The 12,144-nt window shown below is 49.6% G+C and overlaps 5 protein-coding genes and 1 non-coding gene across 6 annotated transcripts; 5 read left to right on the top strand and 1 right to left on the bottom strand.

Annotated features, from left to right (window-relative positions):
• Positions 1 to 886: 886 nt before the first annotated feature.
• On the top strand, positions 887 to 2,436 carry ASPGLDRAFT_69949 (adenosylmethionine decarboxylase SPE2; the record flags this gene model as incomplete). The annotated part of the gene is made up of 2 exons (XM_022549419.1): positions 887 to 1,007; positions 1,055 to 2,436. The coding sequence occupies 2 exons, from the start codon at positions 887 to 889 to the stop codon at positions 2,434 to 2,436; spliced, it is 1,503 nt and encodes a 500-aa protein (XP_022396292.1).
• A 544-nt stretch (positions 2,437 to 2,980) lies between these two features.
• Positions 2,981 to 4,284, top strand: ASPGLDRAFT_52391 (transcription initiation factor TFIID subunit 11 family protein). The gene is made up of 2 exons (XM_022547746.1): positions 2,981 to 3,508; positions 3,561 to 4,284. Exons 1-2 carry the CDS (start codon positions 3,006 to 3,008, stop codon positions 4,087 to 4,089), a joined length of 1,032 nt encoding a protein of 343 aa, XP_022396291.1. The 5' UTR covers positions 2,981 to 3,005; the 3' UTR covers positions 4,090 to 4,284.
• A 391-nt stretch (positions 4,285 to 4,675) lies between these two features.
• Positions 4,676 to 6,243, top strand: ASPGLDRAFT_29644 (acyltransferase family protein; the record flags this gene model as incomplete). Its single annotated transcript, XM_022543872.1, has 3 exons — positions 4,676 to 4,792; positions 4,857 to 5,484; positions 5,552 to 6,243. 3 exons carry the CDS (start codon positions 4,676 to 4,678, stop codon positions 6,241 to 6,243), a joined length of 1,437 nt encoding a protein of 478 aa, XP_022396290.1.
• Positions 6,244 to 9,758: 3,515 nt separating this feature from the next.
• On the top strand, positions 9,759 to 9,829 carry ASPGLDRAFT_t164. The gene has a single exon. It is a non-coding gene; the product is annotated as a tRNA-Gly (tRNA).
• Positions 9,830 to 10,076: 247 nt separating this feature from the next.
• Positions 10,077 to 10,667, top strand: ASPGLDRAFT_136356 (uncharacterized protein; the record flags this gene model as incomplete). Its single annotated transcript, XM_022541453.1, has 1 exon — positions 10,077 to 10,667. A coding segment is annotated over one exon (591 nt), but the record flags the coding sequence as incomplete, so codon positions are not given.
• Positions 10,668 to 11,239: 572 nt separating this feature from the next.
• ASPGLDRAFT_85662 (uncharacterized protein) lies at positions 11,240 to 12,136 on the bottom strand (the record flags this gene model as incomplete). The annotated part of the gene is made up of 1 exon (XM_022550343.1): positions 11,240 to 12,136. The coding sequence occupies one exon, from the start codon at positions 12,134 to 12,136 to the stop codon at positions 11,435 to 11,437; it is 702 nt and encodes a 233-aa protein (XP_022396288.1). The 3' UTR covers positions 11,240 to 11,434.
• Between the last annotated feature and the right edge of the window lie 8 nt (positions 12,137 to 12,144).

Here is a 12,144-nt window from a genome sequence, read left to right as displayed (position 1 = left end):
TGTGTAAATGATAATAAAAAAACCCAATTAATCTGCCATAGCCATAGAATCCCCCCATTGGGCATCTCAGCCACTGTGTTCTGCGGCTCCACCAATGCGCGGGCCCTAAAGTCCCCTCCTCGATCGGTCAATTTTTTCCTTCCCTTCTCTCTCTCCCTCGCTCTGGGTTCACTCACACACTTGTCTGTTCTCAGGCAATTCTTTTTCTGTCACTCTAGTTATTGAGGGTGCTATAAATCCCTGATATCTTTTTATCTATTTTTTTCTCTTTTTTCTCGCTTTTTTGTGTCGCCAGTGTGCTCGCTTCGCCGATGTCCAGTTTCGTGGTATCGCGCGACCTGCTGCTCTAAGCCCAATTGTGTCTTTGCCTTCCATGAACCCAACGGATCTACTGCGATTCCTGTCCAAGCCTGCGAAGTGAGTACTGCCCTTGTTCTAGGTGTGTGGTGTGAATAGCGACAGTGCTAACAGTCCAAGGCCCAGATAACACGACCCACGTTCACCGTCCTCGTTATCCACGAATTTTCCTCTTTTCCCGCCTATTTTCCATATTTTATAAACAGCAAATCCTCGTCTAGACCCGATACTTCACCGGTATCGGTATCTATCAGAGCGAGGGTTCGATCCCGATCAGCCACCATTCCATTGTCCAAAGGCTTTTTCCTCTCCCTCTGTTTCCGCCCTCCCTAGCAGCCTTTTCGGGGCATCGATACCTTCTTCTTCCATTTTGTCTGGCCGTGTGCCAGTCGCTTTAGCTTTTCGTTAAAGGGCCTTCTCTCTCAGACGGACATTTCCCCCCCCCCTTTTGTTCGTCTGGGTAGCAGATAGTGCTTCCTAGACAGTCGAGTTCGACCAAACAGTCCAAGAATAAGTGAGAGTTGTCGAGATGGGTTACATTAGTATTCCCAAGAATTACACGGCTTCGCCGTCGTCGTTTATGGGAACGCCGGCGTTGACGATCAATCATGAGGCGACTCAGGGTCTTGACTCGTCTAATGCTTTTGAGGGTGAGTTTTTCGTCTGATCTGATAAGGGATAATGCTGATTATTGCAGGACCCGAGAAACTTCTTGAAGTGTGGTTCGCCCCCTCTGCCAATCAGTTGGGCTCTGCGATACCTGCCGGTTTGAAGGCCGTGCCCGAGGAGATCTGGAAAGACATGTTGGATCTGGTCAACTGTCAAGTTTTGTCTATCGTCGCGTCCGACGATGTCGACGCCTACCTGTTGTCCGAGTCCAGCATGTTTGTCTGGCCGCACAAGTTGATCCTCAAGACGTGTGGTACCACCACGCTGCTGTCAGGTCTGCCGCGCATTCTCGAAATCGCCGCTGTCTTTGCTGGTTTCCCAAAGGCCGCTGCATCGCGTGGACTTGGTGTCGCTGCGGCTCCGTACCGTGTGTTCTACAGTCGCAAGAACTTCCTCTTCCCTGACCGTCAGCACGGCCCGCACCGCAGCTGGAGAGACGAGGTTCGCACCATGGACAGACTGTTCTTGAACGGTAGCGCGTACATGATTGGCAAGATGAACGGCGACCACTGGTACTTGTACCTGACGGAGCCGCACACCTTGCTCACGCCGCCTGGCAGTCCCAAGCTGGACGAGAACTTCCCGGAAACCGAGACCAAGGTGCTCAACGTTCCCGAAATCGCTGCTGTTCCTGGAGCGGCTGACGAGCACGATGAGACGCTCGAGGTCCTCATGACCGATCTGGACGAGCAGAACGCCAAGCAGTTCTACCTCGACCACGCGACCTCCGTCGCAGAGAAGCGTTACCGCAACTTTGATCGCGAGAATGGCAGCGAGCACGTCGATGTCTTCAGCAACACGTCCTCGGACATGAGCGACATCGACTCGGAGGGTAGCCAGATCCTGCCCCCCGAGCTGACGACCGAAGGCCACGCCCTAGGCACAGTAGTCACGGAATCCTCCGGCCTGTCAGATGTGTACCCGAAGGAGAAATTCCCGGACTCGCGCATCGACGCGTACCTCTTCACTCCGTGTGGATTCTCCGCGAATGGCGTGATCCCGTCCCCCGATCGCAAGACAGGCACGCACTACTTCACCGTGCACGTAACCCCGGAACCACACTGCTCCTACGCGTCCTTCGAAACCAACGTCCCGCACTCTCAAAACGGCCAAACAACTGCCGACATCATCCAGCAAGTCGTCGACATCTTCCAACCAGGCCGCTTCAGCGTGACTCTCTTCGAAGCCAAGCCCACAGCCATCGTCGAGGGCGAGGCCGACACCGCCAAGGACGTGAAATACATCGAGCGCTACGCTGCGCGCCGCACACCGAAGACGGAGCAGGTCGCGGGATACAGACGGGTGGATCGCATTGTGCATGATCTGGAGGGATATGATTTGGTTTTCCGATACTACGAACGCAATGACTGGAAAGGGGGGGCCCCGCGACTTGGAGAGGAGGGGTTCTGAGATCTGTGCAGTGCAATTTTGTGCATAGTTTACAGTGGATCTCGCTGGTTTGCGTGTAGTATTTAGTATTTGGGATTGAGGGAGATTGAGCATTTATTTCGGGTTGTTCTGCATTAGCAGTAGCGTAATTATGCATAAGTTTATATTCATTTTATCTAAGTCTTTTGGTTTTATCGTAGTGCGTAGTGATATTTAGAGATAGAGAGCAGGATACTCCGTACTGTACTCTGGTGGTGAGCGGAGCGGATCTTCTATCTTCAGTCCGCGTCTGGCCGAGTTCTATCATCATTTTCAACCAAACACCAACGCCAACACATCGAGATACCCGTCTTCTTCATTACTTTTAATACTTTGCATATTTTCTAATCGCCTTCCTCATCCTGTATCCATTGCAATAACCATCAAACCACGTCTCGAAACCACGAAATTACCGACCGCGTCGCATCGCAGCGAATCCACCTACACAACCACCTCACCCAACGCTCTCCATCTCACAACGCAATCAACAACAACACACCAAAATGTCCTCCCCACCCCCCTACACCCCTCCAAACCCCCTAAAACGCTCCATGACCTCCCTCTCCACCCCCACCAACACCGCCACACCCACATCCTTCCACAAACGCCCACGCATGCACCCCCTCCGCCAAACCTCCTTCCCAACGACCATCGACGACCCGCGCGCAGCACCATTCAGCGCCGCAGCCAGCGACGCCGGTTCCGTGACGGGGAGTTTCACGGGGAGTCTTGATGGGGCTTTTTCAGCTGCGGGTGGAGCGCAGGTGCCGAAGGGTGGGAAGAAGAGGGGGCGGAAGAGTAAGGCTGAGAAGGAGAGGGAGCGCGAACGGGAGAGGGAGGAGGGAATTGGGAGGGGTGGAGAGGGGAGGGGGAGTGTTGATGTTGATGGTGCATCTGTGAGAGGGACGGGAAATACTGGGGGAGGGGGAGGGGGGAATACTGGTGCTGGAGGGAATGAGGATGCGGAGGAGGATGAGGATTTTGATGATGAGGGGGAGTTGTTGGGGAGGGAAGAGGGGGCGACGGATATTGAGGCTGAGAAGAAGAATCTTGCGTGTGTTTTCCCCTACCTCCCAAGATGAGGGTTTGTGGTGCTGACTGTGCAGTCTATTGGTCGATGCATTTAATCCCCAGCAATCAGAGCGATACGATCTGTTCAAACGAGCGAAGTTGAGGAAGGAAACGCTGCGGAGAATCGTTAACCATGCGCTTTCGCAGTCTGTGCCGGCTAGCGTGGTTACGACTATTAATGGATTTACAAAGGTGTATGCGGGAGAAATCATCGAAAAGGCGCGGACGGTACAAGCGCAATGGGCGGATGCACACGATCAATCCGCGCGCGCTGAATTCGACGAGCAGCAGAGACTAGCAAACTCTACGACGACTGAAAGCGACGCCACGATCAAACAAGAACCAGGAACGCAATCCCAACCTCAACGCGTGTTCGTTCCACCTCCGAATCCGCATCGCGGACAGTTACTTCCCGCACATCTGAGAGAGGCACTACGGCGGTATAAGCGCGATGGTGAAGGTGGTGGTGTTGGGTTTTCGGGATTGAGTATGGGGAATCTCGGCGTGAGAGGGTCGGTTACTTGGAATGCCGGAGGTGTTGGTGGACGGAGGATATTCAGATGATTTTACCCTCTGCTGTCACTGCTTCTGTGCATAATTTAAGATGGCATTCGAATATCCGTAATAGATGATCGCCATAATGCTATCAACAGCTCAAATGAACTCAGGAGTCTTGGCGAACATCACCCGAAGAGGAAATGTTCAGCCCTATTCCTGAATCCTTCAGGATTTCATTATGAGCCGGTATAATAATTGTGCAAAGTAAATTTATGTAAAATGTATTTACTTCAACCCTTACCGCATATCTTAGACGACGAAAAAAATAACATCCAGTCTACGCACCACGTGCGCCAATCACTTGACACCAGCTCCCCAATATATGGCGCGATTCTTGGCAACGTAATGCCCCGGCATTCTCGGCGCTGATCATCTTCTTTCAACGTCGCAGGCAGAAACTATGGAGAACGGGATACAAGACATAATGTAGGGCAACGCGGCAGGGGGGGGGGGCACGTATCCCTGTTTGTGTAGCTTTTAATTGTTTTCCCCCGGTCAGACTTTCAAAGTACTCCGTACACTCTTTTACATATTGGAGTACATAGTACATTCGTTATTGTTTACATACTACTATGTTGACACTCCCTTGATCATGTTTGAACCTACACATCTATATTCCCGTCTGGTGGAAAACCTCCCCCCACTGCCCTGGCAGTCCGGTGACCCCAATGTCAAAGGGGATCCCCGGAAGAGCGTCAAATGGATTGATGTACTTCCATCCCCCATCCCCCCACCCCCATACACATATCTATATCAGTGTACTGACAAAGTAGGGCCTCCGCGGCATCGCATCCTTTCTCGTCGTCCTCACCCACCTCGCCCGCGCCTGGGACTACGACCTCTTCTCCCCCCGCGACACCGAAGACGTCCCACCCCGAATCCTACAATGGCCCATCCTCCGCATCCCCTGGCAAGGCCGCATAGGAGTGACCATTTTTGCCTTCCTGACCGGCTACGTCTGCGCCCTCAAGCCCCTCAAACAATCCCGCAACGGTGACATACTGGGTAGTTTCACTTCCATCGCGAAGAGCGCCTTCCGGCGACCCCCGCGACTCATCTTACCGGCTACCATAGCGATGGTGATATCCTGGACACTCGCGCAGTTTGATGGGTATCTGACTGCGCTAAGGTCCGATTGCTGGTGGTGTCGGTATGCGGCGCCAAAGGTGAAGGAGACGCTTTGGGAGGAGGTGATTGAGCTGGGGAGGAACTTTTTGAGTGTGTGGACGAATGGGTTTATGGCGTATGATGACCATCAATGGGCGTTGTTGCCGCTGTTGTTGGCGTCGATGTTGATTTATGGGACGCTTGTTGCGACGATGTTTGTTAGGTGGAGGTGGAGGGTGGGGGTTTATTTGGGGTTGTTTTTGTATTTTCATCAGAGTAGGGTGGAGAATGTTGGTACGCTACGTCCTCCCTGTTTGCGTGTTTGTGTCGTGTCGTGGTGGGTGCTAACTGCTGACTGCAGAGACGTTCCAAATGCAAGCCATCTACGGCATGTTCCTCAGCGACCTCGCCTACGATTCCTCCTTTAAGAACTTCATCGAAAACCACACCTGGATCCGCAAGATGATATCTGTACCATTGGCAATAACCGGCCTCTTCATAGCAGGTTACCCCGGTGAACACCCCGAATGGTCCACCTGGTCAAACTACATGTACGAAATGGCATACTACATCTTCCCCCCCGAAGTCAACATCGGCAAACGCTACACATCCCTCGGCGTCGATCTAATAATCTTCGCCATCTACATCTCCCCCTCTACAAAGGACTTTCTCTCAAACCGTCTCCTGCTCTGGCTCGGGAAGCAGTCTTTCGCTGTATATCTAGTCCACGGGACACTCCTCCGCACAGTACTGTGCTGGATGTTATACGGTATCACAGCGCAGCCATGGGACCCTATCTTCGATGAGAACGGGGAGTTTGCGGTTGAGCCGTGGATACCTATTCGCGGGCCAGTTGTTGTGGGGATCAGTATTCCCGTTTGGATTGCGATTGTGTATGTTTGTGCGGCGGGGTGGACGAGGTATGTTGATACGTTCTGTGCCAGGATTACGATGAGGTTGGAGGAGTGGATGTTTGTCGGGGATGAGAAGAGTGGTGCTGGTGGGGAGGCGCTGGCGTTGCCGTTGGTTTCGGTGCCAATGAGGACTACTTGATTTTTTTTTTTTTTTTCTTTGGTTTATTGTTTGTTGTTTGGATTGGGATGGGTTTGGGTTTGGTACGATACTGGGGGATTGTTGGTGCCTGGTATCCCTGCATATGGCAGTTACACAGGTGGCTGGTCCATTGTGTTACTGCGCTGTTTGCTGTGCTTATTTGCTTTCGAGATGCATCGGGTTGCATGGGGTTGCATGGGGTTGCATCGAGCTGAGTTGGTCGTGTGAGTATTTACCCAGGAGTAATCCGTACTTACTGTGTTGGACGCTGGACGTGTCCTGTGTATATTGCATAAATGTGTTGCATTTTATTCGATATCTAGGGGAATTGTCAGATTGGATTGGATTCGATTGTAATTCTGTTGGACATATTCCGTGATCTGAGGTCTGGTGTAGATGTATATTCACATCTCTCCAGTATTGGAGTAATATTAGTCACATGTCAGTGAATAATCTATCCAATCTCAAGCCTCAATATCCAAATAATTCATCTGTATCCATTCACTCACTAGAGGATGATTCTGAATTATGTAGACTGATGTCCACTCATCAGCCATCACTCTATCGGTTTCCAATTCTTCCATGTCTGCTGCATTCATGTCTCCAATAACTTATTATCATCAAGGATAATATAGTCCGACTTGATAAATATGGAGCAACGGCTACTCGGGAATGCCTTTCCTACATGAGTGGTTTCTGGACACCATCCCGATCATACAAACATGGACGGAATATACCCGATGAACATGTTTCAGACTAGCTCCAGCTACAATTCAAGGAAAGCCGAAACGGTTCAATTCACTAGGGAAGAGGACCAACCCTCGAATACCACAGAAGCAAAAAAAAAAACGTGGAAATAGGCAATACGCAAACCTTTCAGCTCTGGCATAACGCAGCGACTTCAATAGCACCGGACACAGGTATCTAAATACCCTCGACAAAAGGCAGAATATTTACTGCCCTGTCGCTTTGTATCTCGCTTCTGGGGTTGATATAGATTAGAGAGGTCTTGGATTGCCTCGCTATTTCATTTTGCCAAATGGATCAGCGGAGCAAAAATGGTCTTTTCGTCTATGAATAATGAAGAAGTCGGGACCTACATATTGCGCCTGATGGAGCGCCACGAACGTTCGAGGCGTGTGGTTATACCTTCTGATTTACAGTTACTGGGAAATACAGATCGGGACCGAAAGAGTATCGTTGTCCATTTTTTGGCCACGCACGTTTCCCGACGGTGTTATAGATAAACATCCTAAAGGCCACCAGCGAACGCCCCACGAATAATTACTGCTATTATGAAATCGTGAGCAAAGTGGCCCTGGGTTTAGATGTGGTAGACAGTTGGTGGCCATATTTATAAGCCAGAAAGTTCGCACAGGAGGGGTTTATCTTTTTTTTTTTTTTTTTTTTTTTTTTTACGCTCCCCATCACGTCGGATTCTATCGACAAAGGCTCTTTGGAGATCATGCCGTCGAATGATATATGCACAAACTATGGAAGCACATTGATCAAGCCTTTTTACGACCACATAATACCAGATCGAGAGCGTCGATCTATTGGGATATTGGACTGCTGCTTTTCCGGGGCAATGCGTGGAAAGTATCCTCGCCGAGTACAATAAGTTCGACATACTATGCAGATCGCACGTTGCAAAGGACTATTGCGACGAAAGGCCTTGGGCAGCTATCACCCAAACACTAGAATTCTCACCGGTATAAAGAGTAACCAAGTGTGGTCTCTGGTCAAACTGGCAAGCCTAGGGGGGATGCAAATGCTTCCCGTTATGGTGTATGAACCCTACTGCAAAATGGGACAGGATTCGATGAAACCCCACAATATATTTAACGGTATGGATACTCCATGGAAAATGGAAGGACACTGGACCAGTTGAATGTTAGCATGGAAAAGCAAGGGTTCAAGGGTTGCTCCTTGGTCTTGGGGCTATATTTACATGTCAATGATTTGACCGAAAACCATCCGCTACTTGGTACCACCTGCATCAGACACAAAAGTATCGACAGTCATGGCCTATGTTGATCCGTTTCTACGAATGGTGAAATACATACGGGGAAAATTCATCAGAAGACGTTTTCAAATCAACATAGGCCGTATAGTCGAATATCTGTCGGATCTACGGACTCTCAACAAGGGCAGAATTTAGGGTGAGGCATAGCGGCACGGTGAAGATAACCACTCCAATCCGACGAGAAGGTCGCGGCAACCTGAACCCCTTCAACCACCACATCGCCCTTCACTATGCCTTTAGCAATAAAGCTATTCAATCTGGTGACACAACTGTCTTCACAACTAATGACCCCATTGCCCTCCCTCCCCCCTGCCCAAGACAGCCCTTGTTGAAATGCAATGCATACTTAACAGGGCCACCGCCCTGCACCATTTAGTTTGGAGGTGCGATCAGACGAGAGAATATATGTCGAACGAACCGTCTATCAAGGCGTTACTACTGTTCTTGAGAAATCCGGTTCCCTTCGTGTCATGAGGAGTACCTCTGGCGTTGGTATAACGTCCAGGAAAGTGAATTCTTATTATATCATACGGAATATAAATCACGGGGTCGACATACCAGAGAAAGGTGTTCACATAGGACTATCACTCCTAAGAATGGCTCAGCAAGCAGGAATTCTATTTTGTTTTATCTACAGCTATTGATCAAGCTGAAGTGCTATGATTCAATCCGCTGACCACAACATGTCAAAAATGGTCTCTCAGCCATTTAGAAAGGATATCGGAGCTTGAATTATGCTTGACTGATGAGTGGCACCGCTTATATCGACAGAAAGTCCCTATCGAGTGAGATACCCACGCTGGAACTCCGCGAGGGAGATGTGAGGATTGCCGTGCTCGTTAAGGCTCCCAGGTTGCCCAAGCGATGTGGCGCCCAATCCGTAGTTACATGAAGGCGGAAATCGACTCATATCTCTGCCATTCAATTTCTCACAAGTCAACGTCCTAGTGACTCGGATTGCCCAAACCTGGGCTCTACAGTGCCCTGGTTAATCCCTCGGTTGCTGGAGAAGCCGGAAATTCCCAAGAAGCCAGAAGATAGCGCTCTCGGTTCTCGGAAAATTCAGCGCTTTTTCCGTATCTAGATCAGCAATGTGTACACATATGTCAACATTTTGTCTTGAACCAATCGCTGGAATTGTTGGTTCGTGTTATGATGTTGCCATCTGTGACTTTCTTGCGGATGAGATTTTATAATCTCCATCCGGCATACAACAAATTGGTGCGTCTCTTGGAAAGTCGTACCGTATTCTCTCTGACCGTGTTTTTTGGTCGAGGCTTTCCGATGGCAACCCATTGCCTCGAGTTTTCGGTCCATGGATGTTTTTTGAAAAGTAGCTAATACTCCAATGTCATTACAGCTGACGGGTGTCGAATACACATCACTTGTCAATTAAGATAGAGTTAGGGTCAACCACGGTGCATACCAGGAACGAGTTTATAGGTCAATTATCGGAACCGAACTTTCAATAAGCGACTTCAGAAGCATAGCATCGTTGGTCTAGTGGTAGAATTCGTCGTTGCCATCGACGAGGCCCGTGTTCGATTCACGGACGATGCATTCTTTTTTGCTGTTTTTATTTTTATCCGCCACAGCCAGATACGCAGCTTATCCTTTTTTATTCTTATCATACGTTGAATTTTATCAGATGTCTCGTCAATTATGTACTCCATACATCTGAAAATTATCAAATTAGACTCCATGTCAATACAGCCGAAGCCCACTATGACGGGAGCGTATGGAGTGGCTTGCGGAAGTCTTCAGGACCGTGAGACGGGGACTTGTCTGCTGCTAAGTGGATGCAATTCGGCCATTAAAGGAAACCATACCATTCGTTGACCTCTGGAAGCAGGGAGAGATTGTTGGGCCTCTTGAGGTCCCCGAGAACTTGCGCACAGAGGAATTCTATCTCGGAGACTTTGGTCTGGCGATGAAAGTTGACGACCCCATGACTCAACAGGGCTATCCGCCTAGTCAATTTTGCTCGCCAGATCGCTTCCATGGGAAACATCCAAGTTATGCCTGTAACATGTGGACTTTTATGGTCCTCTTTTCAGTGCTTTATCCTGACTATCCGCTTTTTCCTACCTGGGCTGGGGGCGGAATAATAGGGGGTTTGGTCAGACGTCTGGGTCCACTACCTGAGGAGTGGAAGGGTCTTTACACTCCTCCCAAAGGCTCTGATTCCTGGAACGATCAGGGTCAAACGGCCGATCCAAATGATGACCTTGCACATACAATTGCTCGCTTTCGTCCAGACACGGATTCAAATGAGCAAGAACTTGCGCTCTCCATCATTTTGAAAGTATTTACTTACTGTCCGGAGAAATGTCCGACTGCAACACAGCTTCCGCAAGATCCTTCATTCAGAGCGCTCATGGAAAAACATGGTTGTTGATGTCATATTCCCGTGACCTTTGTGCTGTATTGCTGTTTCTATTTCCTTTTTTCTTTTCCCCTGGAGGGATTTTCTTTTTTGTTTCGAAAATGTGAATCCAAGCTTTTGTGATCTAGAAGAATGATAATATTATCAATATTTGCACATAAGCAACTCGTGCCAGCTTGACTATGTAAGCTACCTCAAACTAGTAGACTTCAAATGACCAATACAAGGAGCATATAAGATGTAATTTCCTGCCGTAGTGACACTCAGCTACCAGAACGGGTTATCCTTAACCTCAGTCCACCTGTTAGCCGATACAGTATCTGCCCGTACTCTGATTTCCAATAGTCAATTGGCGAGCTCTCCCCCGGTGGCAAAGAAATTGGCCTTTGTCCAAATTGTTTTCCCAATTTTTTCATCTCCCGGTACCACTTTCTATGTTTCAGTATCCGAGCAACGTTCAGCGAAAGCACCCACCATCCGTCATTCGAGCGTGCCCTGATCAGCCACGTCTATCGAGGTAATCACTTCTGGTATAACTTCTCATCCACCAGACCTCGCGGAAGGAGAACCAGATGTTTGTATCCCGCTCGTGCACGGTTAACTCCATGAAGTTGAGCAGGCTCCCGTCTACCGGCTCTGATCTCATCGCGGACAAATAGGTAGTAGTCTTTGAACTCGACCGCGAAAATCATAAAATGTGAGAGCGAGCACGTGCGAAATCGTAGTGCGAGGAGGTTGGACAGGGCCTGTCGATGTTCCTTTAGATTGGCTTGTTCGAATTACTCAGTACCCACGGATTCTGCCCTATTTAGGAGCACGTCTAGGACTTCTGCAGCGTGGAAAAAAGTGAGAAGTCGTGCCGTTGATCTAGACTCGGGGAGTGGCTCTTCTAGCCAGAGTTGCATGTGCGAGTCAAAATATTCCGGCAGTTCTGGGATGGGTTGGTGATTGGGTAGCAGAGTGGATGGGGGAGGGTAGTTCCAGTCCTTGGCCAGAATGAGCAGTACCCCTCCTGGCACAACATCGTGACTTAATTTGTTCTTCTGGGATGCTTCCTGAGAAGATTGCCATTGGCAACACCGCTTGCCTATGGCGCTCAACTTGACCAAGCGGATGAACTTCCGGCCGTTGTCGCCGCAGTAGCCAATGCTATATTGATTGACCCCAATGAAACTAGTACGCATATAGCCTGCCGCCTTCTCTAGGACTTTCCCTGCCGCTTCCAGGTCGTTCACCAGAACATAAACGTCATTAACATGGCACCCGTAGGGTTCATGATATACCCCTTCAGTCAGACACAATCCGTGCGCCTCACGAATATTGACACCCGTCCAGACCTTGTACGGAACTCCTGCTTCCTGGAGAAACAAACATGGCTCCAAGCGAGATCCGATATCCAGCCTTGGGTTGGTTCTGACCTGCGCAGGGTCCGGGACGTACGAGGGGAGTCGGCAGGTTCTGGTGACGAACGACCTGACCATTGATGGAT

The sequence above is a fragment of the Aspergillus glaucus genome (assembly GCF_001890805.1).
Source record: "Aspergillus glaucus CBS 516.65 unplaced genomic scaffold ASPGLscaffold_29, whole genome shotgun sequence".
Lineage (NCBI taxonomy): Eukaryota > Fungi > Ascomycota > Eurotiomycetes > Eurotiales > Aspergillaceae > Aspergillus > Aspergillus glaucus.
This window is presented reverse-complemented; position numbering and strand designations above follow the sequence as displayed.

Coding starts and splice junctions, on each gene's coding strand:
- ASPGLDRAFT_52391 (XM_022547746.1), top strand. CDS start 3,006: ATGACCTCCCTCTCCACCCCCACCAACACCGCCACACCCACATCCTTC. Junction 3,509..3,560: donor GCTGAGAAGAAGAATCTTGC/GTGTGTTTTCCC, acceptor CTGACTGTGCAG/TCTATTGGTCGATGCATTTA.